The 16,975-nt window shown below is 40.6% G+C and overlaps 1 protein-coding gene across 2 annotated transcripts in view; it reads left to right on the top strand.

Annotated features, from left to right (window-relative positions):
* grin2ca (glutamate receptor, ionotropic, N-methyl D-aspartate 2Ca) overlaps positions 1-16,975 on the top strand; it is an 81,149-nt gene that overhangs the window by 20,668 nt on the left and 43,506 nt on the right. The window contains exon 2 of one of the 2 annotated variants that reach the window (XM_024272203.2): positions 7,432-7,870. In XM_024272203.2, coding sequence (XP_024127971.1) covers positions 7,448-7,870 — 423 coding nt within the window. In that variant the 5' untranslated portion in view covers positions 7,432-7,447. Of the gene's footprint in view, positions 1-7,431; positions 7,871-16,975 lie in introns of those variants that run through there. The other variant, XM_024272204.1, reaches the window with a different exon arrangement.

Raw genomic sequence — 16,975 nt, 5'->3', positions numbered from 1 at the left:
TGTTCGCTGGGTACTGGTCCAGTCCTTGGGACGAGGCCGGTACCGGTACCCAATTCTGATTTCCTTTTACTCTTTGTGATGGGTAGATCTGGACCCCTGCTCCCTGGGGGGTGGCATGAAGTGTGCTCTGACCCTGCCCTCTGATTGAGGGCCCCCTAATTGAGGGCATGGTCCCCATCTTTTCTTTTCCAACCCGGTCCACAAATCAGTCCTGGTCCAGTGCTCGGGACGCGGCTGGTACCAATACTACAACCCTTACCCGGTCCACGGCCAGTACCGGTACCCTAACCTGGTCCACAAACTGGTACCATGTCTGGTAGCGGACGCGCATGGTTCTGGCACTGTCTGGTACTGCAGGGTACTGGTTCTGGTCCAGTACCGTTTTGCAGCTTGGAGGTTGGCGATCCCTGATTTAATTGGAGCAGACAGCACGTCAAAAAACAACCAGTTGGGGACACCCAAACCGTCGGAGGATCCTGACCAAACATCAGGATGAGAATGTGTTGGATCTCTGGAGCAAACGGTAGAATTCTGGTCCCGTTAGAATGAGGCTCTCTGCTCATTTGCAGGTTCACTTCAGTCTGGATGCAAACTGACTTTTGGAAGTGATGGGAGGAAAGGCCGAAAAGTCACAAGTGGCGAACGGTAGCCAGAGGCTTCACTAGAGAGGACAGATCCGTGTTTTCTCCTTTGGCACTAAAAGCTTTTTTGTCCCCAAAACAGCAGAACTTCTCTGGGCTGTTTGCTCCTTTTTATTTATCTACTCAATGCAGGGCGACTTCCACAGTGATTGTTGTTTAAACTGATGCTAACCAACTGTAGACATGAGCAAACAAAAAACAGAAGTAAAGCAACAGGAAGTATTACTGCAGGCGCCCTCCACCCCCCTTTGACCCCCCCTTACTGGCTGAGGTGCTGCTACCTGCCCCAGCCCCCCCGCCCCTTTCAGAGCTGCATGTGATACATTCATGACAGTTTTTAATCTCCATAGCAACCATTTCATGTTTTGGTTTTGGGTGGGCGATGAACAGTCGATGTAATTTTTAGAAAAATCTGTAAAAGTTCAATTTTTGGGTTTCCTTGACAACAGGGGATTTTGTTAACCACACCCACATCTCTAATATGTTTATTTTGTTTGTCATATTGTAGAAACAGAGAAATTCTACTTTTGGGCCGTCATGCGAACACGGTTCGATATCTACAACTTCTAATTCCAACATTTTTTTCCAAGTAGATTCACAGTAGCTGCGTTTCCATGACACAAATACACAAAACTTTATTGAAAGTCTAGAATCATCTATCAAAGGAGACGTCGGTGTCTTAATCAGGTTACGGAGCGGCGAGCCACATGGGAGCGGCTACGGATGAAGGGGATTCTGGGAAATTGTGGTTGGTGATTTACAATAGCTCCACATGATGAGCTGAGCTGTGATGCTGTGAGACCTCTGGTGGCGCCCGCTGTGCAGCTGAGCGTGGTATCCAGCTGTTGGTCATGTGACTCTTAACAAAAAAAAATATTTCCATTACAGTTTTTCAAAAAGGTAAATTTGGACATGACTAAACCACCACTTCCAAGCACAAATGTTTGAAATTATTGTGTTTCCATTTGCCAAATTTATCATTGGAAATCCAGTTTTCACAATTTCATAGTCAGTGGAAACGCAGCTTATGATGCCCGACAGTTAGGAGGCGATAGATCAAAGTCTCTAAATCAGGGGTCTGCAACCTTTAACAGTAAAAGAGCCGTTTGGGATCGTTTTATACTGATCAAAACCTAGAAGGAGCCGCATTGTCTTACTTTAGCCATAGCCTTACTAAGGGGGGGCAGAATTCATTTTTACCCGGTACTTGGTGTGTGTGAATTTTGGTGAGTTTTTGAGTTTGTGGTGGGGTCAAATTTCCCCTCAAAGGTGAAAGAAGAATTCTGACAACAGTCGGGTCCGTCAGCAGGACGGCTGCGCTGTGGGACCAAAGGAACTGAAGGCAAAAAACAAAAACTGTTTTAAAGCCGGTCTTTTTCCATTAAAAGTTCAGAAATATTTACCAGAGTGATTACAGTGTTTAATGACTGCAAAACACAGGAGTCCTTTCATCAGGAGTCTAGTTAGACACCAGCAGGCCTGCAGGGTCTGGACAGTAATTGGTTCCACTTCCTGCGTCAGCAGGAAAACAGTGACTCACAGCGACGCTCCGCAGCACGCTAACAACGAGCGACCACAGACTCTGTCACAATAATCCATGCATCTGCATTCTGCCTAATCTATGCAGAATCTACAGAGCGGCACATGCCGGCAGCGGCGCCTGATCCTCAAAGTCAGAGTAGCAAAAAGAGAGCGCTTTTTCACACGCCGCTGATCTGAGCGCGGACGCTTCAGGACGCTCTGATGACAGCCGACCCCCACAAAGATGGTTTCTGATGATCGAAACAATTCTGTTTGAAGAAAATACATATTCACATGGAAATTAACACAAAAAGTTTCATGGAAAAACGAAAATAAATCTACAAGCAGAACAAGTGGAAAACATGTAAAATACTGTTTTTAAATACAATATAAATACAGTTACTGTCTACATATTGATTTTCTACATCATTGTTTCTGATACTAAATGCAAATGTTCCTCAACTTTTTGGAGTGTTGGATCTGCAGTGAAGTCGTTCTGTCTCTTTGCATATTTTTGGTCTCAGAAACAAACTCCAGTCGTACTTTAAAGAAACTGTGTTTACGCTGTTTATATCTGATTATCCAGAAATGTTTGATCTTCTGTCTCAATTTGGTCCCTGTTGATATTTATAACATTAATATGTACCAGATTTGTATTTTTATGTATAAAATTGTGTTTAATAGAAATGTTATCACTAAAAATGTTATTTTAAGACTAATGCAGAGATCCATCAATATAACACCCGTCAAAATGGTGATTTCATGTTCCTAAATGTGTCAAATCAACGTCACAATTTAGTTGTTGAACCCGTCGTGGAAAGCATGGATGATGTCGAGCGAGGAGCTTTGGTTTCTATGGTTTATAGAGAGCTCTACAGAGCCGTGTCTGAGCTCACCAGATTCTTCAGAGACGCTCGCAGTACGATGAACTTCACCATTTACTGCAGGAGCAGCACCCGGATGACGGCTGTTTTAACGTTACTGCCGTCTATCTGTGTCCTAGTTTGAGCATTAACCCGAGAGGGGGAAATCAAAAATAAAACTGGAAGATATTTAGCCAGAGCAATTGCTTGAGCTATAACGGCAACCACTGTGGCTCTCCGTCTGCCGGGCAGCTAACCGCCGGCGGACTAACATAGCGATCGTCGCTGCTCAGAGACTGGCAGCTTGGGCAGTAGACCTCGCTACTTCTGCCGGACGCTTGGGCATCTGCTGGTCCTGGCTAGCATGGCGGTCGATCCAGCTCTGTGGCAGGATGGCGTATCTCCCGCCTTCGCCAAACCGTAACCGGACAGGACGAAAATCCTCACATAGAGCCGCCATTTTGGATGTATTTTTCGACCCTGATTGGTTGATGCGCCGCGCCTGATGCCCAGACCTCAGATTGCGTCTTCACATTGACTTAATATTGAAACTTGACGCCCCTCCGGTGTGAATGTAGCTTAAGACCTGGCGTCCACATGCGCGGACATCACATGTTGGGTTATATTACCACAGTAGTTCATTCTGCTTAACTGGGACCCTGTGACTAAAATAAAAAGGTATGACCAAACAAGAGCTCAGATTAAATAGTTTTTACCTGCTGCTCAATTAGAATCAGATTCATTTATTTCTAAAGTGTCCTCAGGTACATTGAAAGGTGTTTCTTCAATGAAACGTATTTTAATTATTATCATTAGTACTAGTATTAACTGGGATGAAGGAGAATTCACACAAACATGGTTGTTGTTTGTTGGTAAGGATACAACATTTTACATTTTAAGGGACAAATAACAATCTTAGCAGCTAAAGTTTCTTTGCTTTCATGCAGATCAACCTTTCCGTCTTTGCTCAGTAATCCATCTTCAACCCAGTTCTTCTGATTTATTGCTCACTTTTCCACCAGGAAACAGTCTGCTCCGTTTCCTGCAGTCGTCTCATCTGCTTGTGCCGTTCTCAGATCTGTTCAGGATCGAGCAGATTCCTCACCAGAATGTTTTTTGACGTATGCCACCGCACAAAGTCATGGCTACACTGGATCTCAACACAAACTCCACAGACTGCCGGCTGTGCACGAACCGCTAGCTTGTGTGTTTGTGCGACTCTTCCTGGAAGCAGCCGTTCTCAACGTCTACGTCACTTCATGAGAACCCGCTCATTTTTGTGGGTATGGGAGGGGCTCCTGCAGGGAGTGCAGGTTTTAGAGGAATACTCAGAAATACGTGAATGGATCAAAATATTGCATTTGGGTTGTTTATAGTGAAGAATAAACATCATAAAACACTTAAAATCTCAAAGAATAGATTTTTCATGTTTAGGCCCTTTAAATGTCTGATACTCTCACTGAATCTTAAACTATTGTTTATGTTAACGGAAACACCATTGATCTCCATTTGCAGTTTTACGGTGTTTGACAGTGAACATGCGCCCCCCCCCCACTACTGAGCTATGTTAATGAAGGGATCACCCTGTCACCATGGGGGTAAACATCCAAACAAAGGCTTAAACAACACAATCTACCGGCAGAATTACCTGCAGGACGATGTTTGAACTGAGCAATGTCGTGTCTTTGGATTTCAGGAGATGACACGACGGGAAAAACAATCACCTGATAAGTATTCAGGAGGCGCGGCGGCGCGGGCCGCCCGCTCCCTCACGGCCTGTTGGCCTGGAAAGCTTTCTAGGAGGAGAACTGCAGCTTCACACAGCTATAGCAGCCAAATCTTTTGATAAGTTTATACACTACAATCAAGCCGCGGGCCGTGACGCCCGGCAGGGATTACCAGGAGATTACAATATATTCACCCCTGTGGGATTCCATCACACAGTGGATCAGATCTCTGTGACGGGGGACCAGTGGCAGCTCTCGCTCAGAGCCTGAACACGGCGGGGACAGATTTAACAGAGTTTAAGTCTGTCTGACAGCCAACACAAACCCCTGTGTGAACGGTAGGAGGAGGCTGGGAGGGTTTGAAGTCACACGGGTCCTTCATGACCCTCCAGACAGCAAAAGAATCACGATTGACAAACAAGAACAAATGGCTAACAGTCAGCAACCGCTGTCATGTCCATTAGCCACACTCGGCTGCTCAGAAAGAAAGTCGAGCACGTGTAAAGTTCCCAAACAGCCGATAAATCATAATTCCAGCACAAAGACGATCAATCAGTTCAGAGAAAAGCCTGCCCGAGGACCTGCACAGATTATGTCTGAGAGCCGTGGGCTGCTGCAAAATTAAGTAACAGCATCAAAGTGAAGTCACGAGACAAAAAATTTAAATCCTCGTGTTCTCCATTTGTTGCATTAAACATTGGACACCATCTGTTGGATTGGACCGCAGAGTACAACAACAGCAGGGTGGCAGCTGCCGCCCTGAGATCCAACAGCCCGGCTGCAGCCCCATTATGCAGGAAGATCTAAAAATACCTCTGTGGGCTCGGCTAATGGGCTCTCACACGGCCTCGGTGACATCAAGCAGCCCGGGACACGGAGCAGCGACCAGCAGCAAAGGTGCCGGGTTCCCCGCGCGACCTTAAAGCTCGGTCACAGCGCCAAACGAGGTTTGGCAAGTCCGTCACCACTTTAGCACTTTTTAAAACGCAAACTCTTAAACAGATCACAGAGGAAAACTCGGCCACCATCTGGATTTTAGGCATTCTTAAAGTCGGCTCTAAAATCAGGAAATTTAAGGGTTAAAAAAGGAAATCTTAATGGAGATGCAATTACTGACAGTATCTGAGAACTGGACTGAACATGATGTCATCCATAAAGTAATGGTTGACTTCCGGTTCCAACCACATGAAGTCAGTTCAGTCGCCATTTTTCACCATCCTGACATCATCAGTTAACATGGATTCATCAGAGTCAGAGCCAATGTTTCTATGGTAACAACTCTGGCCAATCAGGAGTGAGGCTGTTGGAAGGTCACGTCCCTACCAGTTGAACGTGGGCTATTTAAGTTAAAACGGTTAAAACTGTTTTTTTTTCTTTACGTTGAAAACATAATTCAAACAAGAATTAAAGCTTAGGTTTTATTTGTTAAAGATTTCTTTTCTATTTTTTTTTTCTAAATCTTAACAAATCTATGGACACTTTTTCCAGATTCTGAATTTTTAAATCTTTAATTTTTCTTTATCCCTATTTTTAAAACCTTTGTATTTTTATGATTTCTTTGTAATATTAAAAAACAAAAATTCTGAAATGCTTTAATTCCTGAATTTTTTTAATCTTTACATTTTTTTATTTTTATTTTTTTTTATTTTAAACCTTTGAATTTTCTTTCTAAAATTTTAAACCATTGATTTTTTTTCTGAATTTTTTAAACCTTTAAGATTTCTTTCTGAATTTTTTTACCCCGTCACGTCGCTGTCATGATACGATTGGCTAGAAATCGATGTGCCGACCAGCTGCTCTAATGAGATGGAAAAGGCGACTTTTGTCCCAAAGAAATTCTGGCCCATCGAAATGTTAAGTCTGAAAAATAAAATTACCAAATATTTAAGATGTAAAATAATATTTCGGGGCATAACATTTGCCGATAAAAAATCAAGGGTTCAAAAAAATTCAGAAAGAAAATTCAAAGGTTTAAAAAATTCAGAATCTGATGGAACAGAAAAACTTCCAAAAGAGCCTGACCCAAAAAATGTATTCATGCAAATATATGAAACAAATAAATGTTTTTTAATTCTTTAAATATTGTCTCTTTTGTGTATTTGTACTTCAGACACTTTGCAGAGTTAATGAAAAAAAATACTTTCAAAAAAACTTTCTGCTTGTTAAGATGTAACCAATGCCTAGTAAGATCTGAACCATCAACTCGTTACTCTAAGAGTTTTACTCGTCCATCACCGTTAAACATACTGAAACGCTCCAATAGAAAAAGGTTCAAGTCAAAAGTGGGCGGGGTTTAATCAAGTCTACCACTGATTGATGAGAACTGGAGTGACTTTAGGCTAGTTCGGGTGCCAACCAAATTAAGTCAATTTAGTCAACTTTTTAGAATGTTCACGACGTCAGTGAGCAGTAATTGGTCTGACACTGTCTGAGTTACTATAGCAACCACTCTGGCCAATCAGGAGCCAGCTTGTTGCAGTTTGTACCACTTGAAAGCGGGCTATCTGAAATCCGTCAATCGTTTTTTAACGTTGGACATGCCCCTCCCCCCGAGTGCATTTCCTGTTTGGAACACGAGGACGCAGCATCACTCTGTCCAGATCTTATCTACAGTCAATGGTTAAAATAGAAAGACTCCCGTCTAACACTCACATCCTCTGTCCTCTCTCCCCCCTCCAGGCAGTAGGTGACTGAGATGGGCGTCCTTCGAGGCTGCTGGAGCGACTCCCTGTGGTGGCCGCCGCTGCTGCTGCTGTTCTGCCACGCCCACAGCAGTTCAGGCCGCCCCTTCGGGTTCCCCACGCCCTCTGTGAACGTGGCGGTGGTGTTCAGCGGCCCCGCCTACCAGACTGAGATCAAGGGGCGTCTGAGCAGAGAGAACTTCATGGACCTGCCCTTGGAGGTGAACCCCATCACTGTGCTGGTCAACAACACCAACCCACGGGCGCTGCTCACACGCATCTGCGACACGCTCTCCACCAACCGCGTCCATGGCGTGGTGTTTGAGGACAACGTTGGCTCCGAGGCCGTGGCTCAGATCTTGGACTTCATTTCCACTCAGACCGCTGTGCCGATTGTTGGGATTAGTGGAGGGTCTGCCGTCGTCCTCCCATACAAGGTCAGTAGGGGGCACTGCTGAGATCGCAACTCAGTGAAATCTACAAATAATTTTGCTTTCCATCAATATTTTTAAACTTCTAAGAGCTACAACCAAGTAGAAGCAGAAGTGATGCATATCAGGACTCACCATGTCAAATGTTTCGTAATACGCAGGTTTACTTTGTATTAGTGCAATTATTTTAATAGTCGACTAATCACCGATTATTTTGTCTGATTAGTCGACTAATCGGGTCATGCGTAAACTGGATGTAAAGCGCACATCTTAACCATTGTTAACTTTAAACTAACTTAAAAACAAGATATATAACATTACATACGATAAAGCTAGTGTGAATGCTGTAAGCTGAATTTGGCCGCTGAAGATGCTAGTGCTGATAGCTGAAGTTGATAGCTAAAAATGCTAAAGCTAATAGCTGAAGACGCTGAAAATGATAGCTAAAACCGTTCAAGTTGACGACTGAAAATGCTGAAGGTGATAGCTAGCTGAAATATTAGTAAAATGCCCAAATAGCCTAAAAAACTGAAAAAAGCCTAAGTTAGCCAAAACAGCTAGCATGCAGCTGAAATATTAGCTTAACTTCAAATTAGTCTAAACAATCTTAATTGTCAAAATAGTCCAAAGATCTAGTAGAATGCTGTTATAACTTTCACCTTCACTTCACTCTGACTCCATTTAATATAAAGTAACAACTTATCGACTATTAATTTAGTTGTCGACCTTAATCGTCGCAGCACAAGGTATAACGAGACATTTTAATTCAACCCAATTCCTGAGCTGTGATGCGAAAGATCACGAGTTAACCTACAAAATCTGAGGGTTTCAAACCCAGAACTCTGACATGCAGGGAGGAAAACGGCGGGACAGACCTTCTGACACAAACAAGCGTGGAGCTGGGGGGGCTTAGCGGCAGCGCTCAGCGCATGAAAACCCCTCACAAAGGGCTCAGCTTCACAAACACGGCGTAATCCTTCAAAAAGCTTCTTCTTCTGGAGCCGCTTCCATATTTTACCTCAGACACCCAAAGGAGGGCTGTAACATTATAGTGTTGACACAGTCTACCATCGCGCACAAATGAAAGCAGTTTGATCAGGTCATTTGATTCTTCTGTCAGATATTCTTTAAAACAATTGTATTTATATGTTTTATTGGGAAAATGTACATTTATGAGCTTCAATCCAGGGAATGATAGATGTAAATACACCAGATGATAGCAGTTGTGCTCATTTGTTTATTGCAGGAATTGACCTATGACAGATGAAAAAAAAAAAAAATCAGCAAAACAGAGAGACTTGGACAGGAGAACCACGAGATATTGCACTGCAAATGTACATCTGTAGTCCCTAGACTGTAACAACACAACAATGAGACAACAGATCACAATAACACAACAACACATGACTGTGAGCAGATCGTTGAAAATGAATGTTTACGGACTGGTTTCCTTTGAACCACTGAGAAGAGTTTTGGAGGTTTATAATTGGGAAATTCCAAATGAATTCTACAACTTTGTTTCTTTAAGGAAAAAATAAACTGCATCCACTGCTGCCTGGTTTAAATAGAACTGAAAATTCTTTACAACCAAAAACAAAGATGTGAGCATCAACTTGAGACTGTGGCATCAGTTCGAGCAGTACGGTGCAAATTTATGAATGTCACAGAGTAAATCTGGAGGAAATTAACTCGTCTACGTGTTGTGCCCCCCCCCCATGATGTGTTTGATTTACATTAGTTCAAGACTCGATAACAGCACGAGTTCAGAGGTTCCTGTGACAGAAACGTAAGAAATCGATTCAAAGTCATTTCATGGGGTTTGCTGTCACACGTTTGTGGAGAATCTTCAATATTCCTGATATTTTGGTGAAAATGGCTCATTAACAGTCGGCCAGAGTTTGAATATTATTGTACAATGCAAACGGCTTGTAATTCAAAGAAATATATATATATATATATATATATATATATATATACTGTGTATATATTGGGGAAAAAAAGAAAACTACAGAATAACTTGACATCAAATTGAGAGTCAGAGAGTTCAGCTGTTATTTAATCTCACCCATTTGTAAAATAATATTTTATTTTTTTAGTGTAAATACTTATTGTTTATAGCAATAAGAAAAAACAAAAGAATATTTAAATAAAAAAATATGTCTTAAAAAAGTGTTTTTAAATTAGGCAGATCATCCAAGTAGACAGAAAATGAAATCTCATTTATGATATAAAGTAATAAACAGAATATGTCTAATTAATGACAAGCCACTTTTTAAAACTTTGGTTAAAATCAACAGCCTAAAGGTTGTGTTTTGACTATTTTGTTTGCAACCTTTTTAGAAAAAAAAAAGTAAATTAGGATGCATTTCCTGAAAACCTTCATAAAAAAATCTGAGCAGGTATTTCTTATATCATCACTTTTCCTAAAAGTTTTACTATATTTGTGACGTTTTTTAATCGAATGTCTTTAGAAAACATCGAATTTTGGACACATTAATAGAAAAATGTACAGTTGTCCAGATTCTCTATTTCAGAGTTTTACAATCAATTTGAATCAAACAACTATTTTTCCTCAACAAAAATTACAAAGAACACCAGCAACCAAAAAAAAAGTAAAATAAACTACAGTGTGATTTACAGTCCCTCCACAATCTCACCTGCATTTTGTAGTTATGATTGAGGCACAAAAAATCTTAAAGTTGCAGCTGATTTTCCTAAAAGTTGCAATAAAAAGTTGCTGTGCTTTTTAGAATTTTTGCAACAGCAGGTATATGTTAAAGGCTGACCCAGAACGTAGATTTTACAAAAAACTAGAAAAAAAATTATATATATTGGTCTTGACAGTGTTTTTTTTTTTATTGTTTTGTTTTTCCAAAATCAGTTGTACATAATCACAACATGCTCGATAAATTTTTCACAAAAAAAAAAAACAACATTATATTCACGCTTAGAAGTTTAACCGTAACTAGAAAAACAGTGAACACATTTAAGTTTTATTAGATTTTCTTTTGTGTAAATCAAAAATTTAACTTTAACAAAAGAGTTTTATCTCTCTTGGAGTGAATACATTATTTCAATTTATTTTAAATGTGTCTGTTGGCCACTTCGCCTTAATCCTGGTATTTTTATTTTGTCATTACTTATATTTAAACTTAACTTTACATTTGAAAAAAGAGCTTGAATTCTGAAATTCAATTTCTCCTTCAAACCAGCTGCTTCAGTTCGAAAGAGGAGTTGGAACAAACACCATGAAGACTGTGAAGAGTTCCTTTGTGTTCCAGCACAGACTGTAAAGGCGAACTAAATGATTTACCTCCGATTTTATCAAGAGCATTAGCGACCTGTTAGAACAGACAGTTCAGAGACGGTGAAACATTAGCCTGATGCATCATGGGAGATCTAGTGGAAAAATGGTTGTGCTGATGTCTCAGAGACTCATGTCTAAGTTTCATTATTTCATGCAATTTTTACGCAGCAGGTCTGAAACCTGATCCTTGAGGATGCTAAACATAATCTTTAGCTGAGAGATTTAAATCATGTTGGTATCAGAAGTGAGAACGTTGACCTCTTCTGATTGGTCTAACTGATGACATAAGCAGCTATTGGCTAACGCCTGGTTCACACTGGATGCGGAATCGCTGTGAAGCGGCGTAAGGGCGGAGTGTCCGCGGAATCCGCTTAGCCTCCAGTTCACACCAGACGTGTGTTTTACTGCGATGGTCGACAGGCGCCTCTGCTCAGCTGAGGCTAGTTAGAGCTCTTTATGACATCAGACACCCAAAACTACACCCCCCCACTCTGTAGTCACCCACTATGTTTATTGTGTGTTTCAGTGTCCGTTTATTTTCATCTCTACAGTCGGCTTAGATACAATAATGTGATTGCATTTGTCAATAGCGGTATTTGGTTGTGAAAAATTGGTTTATGTTTTGAAAATTGTCTGTGTTTTCGTGACTGTCTCGGCCTAACTTCCTGCCGGAATTGACATGGATCACTTGCGAAACAATCGCTGGATTGTGTGAGCTGGCAGTGGAAGATCGCAGCGCTACACCGTAGGTTAACCAGGGCGTTGAACCGAATCGGCCTTCATCCCGCGCCGCTTCTCAGCGCTTCCGCATTCAGTGTGAACCAAGCGTAAAGCTGCAGCACCGTCATTTTTATCAAAGTTTATTGTATAGAAATCCAGTAAACACAAAGAAAAAATGTATTTTATGTTCTTTCCTATTCCTAACTACTCAGTGTTATACCAGTTATACCAGATAAACACAACAGGCAATGGTTTCAATTAAAAATGAGTCATTTCCCATGGCACAAATAATATATCTATACATACAGTATATAATAAATATGTATATGTAGATATCAAATATATGGATGTTTTTTTTCTATATATCTACATATTTATCTATCTATATATGGATATATACATAGACCTCATTCTCTCTCCAGAGAGAGACAGAGAGAAAGAAAGTTGATGGACTGGAGACCCAAATTGAGACAGTTCATGCAGAGACTGACACGTGAAGCTTGTGTGGTTTTGTAAACTGATTTAAATTGGTTGCCAGTAATTTAAAACTAATTCTGATTGATTTCCGGTTATAAATTTGAAAAGCATTAATATATACTCTCTCTTTTTTTGACAGAATAATAAATGAGCTACTGATGAGTTTCTTCAGATTGGCAGAAATTATTTAAAACTGCAAAATTTTAAATAAACTGCTGCATCTAGAGATGAGTGCATACATTTGTATTCTGGGTAATTATGTTTTTTTATTTATTTATATCAAGTTTAAAATGTGGGATTTTTCTGATGTTTTCCAGCTTTTTTTAGTGCTGATGAACTCTTAAAAAACCGTCACATTAACTTAATTCGTTTATACATCATGTTTTCTTTCATATAACTGAGATTGTAATGAGATTAAAGGGCCTGCAAGACTCAACAGCAACATTAATCAAAGTTAGTCATAAAAAATGCTGTTACACAAAGCTGTCTGATCTGCAAGTCGAACGATTTGTTGCTTTGGGAAATTCATCAGCACCAACAGGACGAGCTCCGACCGCCAGACTGACATTTTAATAGACTCCCCGCTTCTCTCGGCTTCTGCCTTTCCAAATATAGGCCAATAAAATCCCTTCGACCTTCAGTCTGAACTGGGTCAAATATTTCAACCAGATACCGTCCCCACAGGGTTTTTTTTCCTTCCATCTGAATCAATGTGCGCTCTGAAAACACTCCAGAAAACGCCTTCCAAGAACGAGTCTGTCTGAGAGACGCCACAGAGGTCACCATGAAAGAAAAACGGAGTCCAGACTTTCAAGGGTAGACGAAAGGATTGAGAGGAAACATGCAAATAAATGATTAACAGCTTCATGACATTAAACTGAAAAAATCAGTTATTTAAGAGTCCAAAGACTTCCTCTCATTTTACAAAACGTGTCTGATCTTGCCGTCAGCACAGTTTCTCTGGAGTAATGAGGGACGTGTCAGTCAGCAGTTAATGCAGCTCATTTACATTTTAACAGTTCAGTATGTAAGGACAGAGAAAGCAAATCAACCGTAATAAATTAACAAATAAACAGAAATGAGTTGGCAACTGTTCGCATGAATCACTGGCATTCATTAGTAATTATCCCCATGAAAGAAACTCAGATCATTAATGTTTGCTGTTTAGTGAAGGCTTTTAATTTGCCTTCCAGAGCAGGACGTGCATTGATTATTAATACTGGGGGTCCCTGTTGGAAACTAAACCAAATCTTTTGCTTCCCTCAGAGGCCTTTGATTGACGTCACCCGCCAGGTGATCTGATTGTTTTTTGAGGCCCCGCCCTCTGATGCAGACGAGGGTAATCAATGAAACCCAGAGGTCACATGACCTCAAGACCTTTAATACTACTCCATATACCCCACAAATACTTCTAGAGCAAGGTTAAAATGTATTCTCGTGGTTCTTTGCAGAGATCATTTTGTTGCATATTTAACTAATAACTGATTTTTTTGCCTCTAAATGCCCTAAAGCAAGGCAGCTAATATTCTTCAGGCAAAACCCCTTTAACATTACATGATAAATACATTTTTGTAATAACAAATATAATCACATTAGTAAAAATAATAGGTAAAAGGTACATTCAAGAAGGAAACTTTCAGATTTTCTCTAACCATCATCGTCATTTGTTGATGCATTTTCAAATAAACTGTCGTGAAAATCGATTTGCAGCGTGGAATTATTAATGTTGTCACCAGTTAACGTGATCGTGAAGCATGGACAATCTAACACTGATGGAGTTAATTAGTGCGTTTAATGAAAGTGAGTCGCAATGAGATTCTGATTGTTTGTTGATAGTCACATAAATCACGAGGGAATTTGTGCCTCTTTGATTCTGAGTCCAACTGGAGCAAATTCTGAGGTTTTATGTTATCAAAATGTAAAAAAAAAAAAAAGAAAAAGCATTTCAAGTGTTTTCTACCACGTTTTTAATGTCGATACTAAAACAGAGAAGTGAGGACAGAAAACCGAAGAGCCAATCATCTCCAAGCATAAACTTATCTTCTTCAGTGTGCGTTATCTCATTGACAATCATGTTCTGATGATAGAGTGACACACTCCACATGAGAAACTGAAGAAGGAACAGACAGAAACAGAAACAGATCAGGTTCCATCCAAACACAGAGATGGGATCGATCAATGTTGGCTCTCGGAAAGTCAGTTCATTCAGTCGTTTGTGTGAGTGTGTGTGTTTTCTTACAATTGTTACCTTGTGAGGACAGCTAATGGTGGTGATACTCGTCATGGCGGGACTGTCGTTATTGTAGGAACCTAATGATTATTTTCCTCTTATGAGTGACAGTCTGCTTTCTTTGGCAGGTGTGAAAGCTCACCTGAACTTTTCTGTAAACTAAAGGAGGCTGTCAGTTTGCTGCTGGCCTAAACAGATTAAGAGGGGTAAATTTCATTATGTTTTTATTCATCAGTGAAATTGCTTCACATTTACTTAGGTCATCTGCTGACAGTGTTGTGGTAGTATCTACTCACTGCTAAAACAAACTGATATACTTTAGCATTGGCTTCCAAAGTCAAACAAAAGCAAGCTGATGGAAGATAAACATAAACTGTACAGCAAAGTCACACATATGTTGCTTAAAGAAGTTGAATTTAAGAGATCAGTGAACATTTGACAGACCAACAGTGAGTCAAAATGTTAAAGTTTTCCAGCTTTTACATGTTCTTTTTTGATTTAAAAAATGATCAGTGATCTGATCAATAAATAAAAGATGTTGTAACTTTACTGATTTTTCTGCCACCTCAATCACGATCCCGCCTGTTGATTGATTTATGGCTCTCTGTTGGGGGTCGTCTGTAAGCCCATGAAACTCATTAATTTTCATACTTATCACTGAAAGATCAGCTTGATCTTGGTGAAGGTGACAACATTAAATTCACAGATAACGAGATTCATGTCCTTGGATCCGTGTAGGGATTGTGTTGGGTTGTAAGATACCAGCCTTTCGGTCATTTTCACAGTTAAAAAAAATGTCCAATATGTAAAATTTAGGAGTTTTGACAAAATTATTGAACGTCAAACGAACCCCCCCCCATTCCTTCACCCAACAGTAGCTTGAAGAGGCTCTTGCAGAAACCAAAAGGAATGCATTGGCTTCAGAAAACTGATAAAGTAAGTAAACTAATGAAGTATTCTGATTCTGATCTGATGGACAGATGGGTCAGGAGGCATATAAAAAAAACATGCAGTCATTTACAAACAATTTCATTTTGGTAGCAAAGTTTGCATTAAATGCTCCTGTATTTCTTTAATAGTTGATCTATTTTCTTCAAGACAGCTCTCTGGTCTTGGTCATGTTGGAGAGATTGACTGTATAAGAGTGTGGACAGGTGTCATTGATACCTACACATTCTCACTTCTAACTCGTGATATATGGACAGATTCAGGCCCCTCCGGATCACTTTTTGATGCTTTGGGTGTCCCCAACTCGTTGTTTTTTTACCTGTTGGCTGTTCCCATTAAATCAGGGGTCCCCAACCTCCGGGCCATGAACTGGTACCAGTCCAAGAGCCACCTGGTACAGGGAAAAATGCTAATCAGGGACCCTAACCATCAGGACGCAATACTAAATGCAGTAATGGATGTGAAACTGGTATCGGGTCAGAGTACTGGTCCATATCCCGTTACTGCATCTGTTACCGCATCCGGTACCGCATCCTAAAGGTTTGGTACCGGGTTAGGGTACCAGTCCGTATCTCAGTACCGCATACAGGACTGGGGACCCCTGATTAGCATTTTTTTCCCTGTCTGTGACCTGGTACCAAGCAGCCCTCGGACCAGTACCGGTTTGCGGCCCGGAGGTCAGGGTCCCTTGACTTATTGGGAACAGCCAACAGGTCAAACATGAGTTGGGGACACCCATTATGTCAAAAAATTATGCAGAGGGAGGGCACAAACCATACGTCCATTTATGATGAGTTGGGATTGAGAATGTATAGTTTCCTCTGATAACCAGTTCAAACCAGAGACTTTCATACAGGAAACCAGTGGAGGATAGTAGCACTTCTTAAAGAAGACACAGATCTGTCAGAGACAGATTTCTATCCAATTCCTTATTTTTTGCTCCATTATACTAAATAAATTCTTTAAAAATCAAACAATATGATTTCCTGAATTCTTTATTTACATTCTGTCTCTCACAGTGGAAGTTTATATATGATGAATATTACAGACCAGACTGTATATTACAACTGGACTGAGTGACCCCTCCCCCCCTTGCCTTCCAAACAGGAAGTACCCCCTGGCTCCAGGGAGCCAAAATCTCATTGACTTCTATAGAGAATTAAATAACTGTTTTTCAGTCATTCTGTTGGTCAGGATAACCATTCTTGATCTTGATCATTCTTTTTTTTTTATTATATTTTTCCTGTAATTCAAGTTATAAACTGACCAATCAGTAAAAGGGTGTGATGCCTGCTGGCCCCCACCTCCAACATTTGATTGACGGATTCTCCTGAACTCACTTTCAGTGGAAGGGGAGTGGACTTCAAACAAGCTCACTCCTGATTGGTGACAGTAGTTGCCATAGAAACGATTACAATGACCGACTTGC

This window comes from Oryzias melastigma, linkage group LG8 (genome assembly GCF_002922805.2).
Source record: "Oryzias melastigma strain HK-1 linkage group LG8, ASM292280v2, whole genome shotgun sequence".
Lineage (NCBI taxonomy): Eukaryota > Metazoa > Chordata > Actinopteri > Beloniformes > Adrianichthyidae > Oryzias > Oryzias melastigma.
The sequence above is the reverse complement of the archived record's forward strand: the minus strand, read 5'-3'. Positions and strand labels throughout refer to the sequence as shown.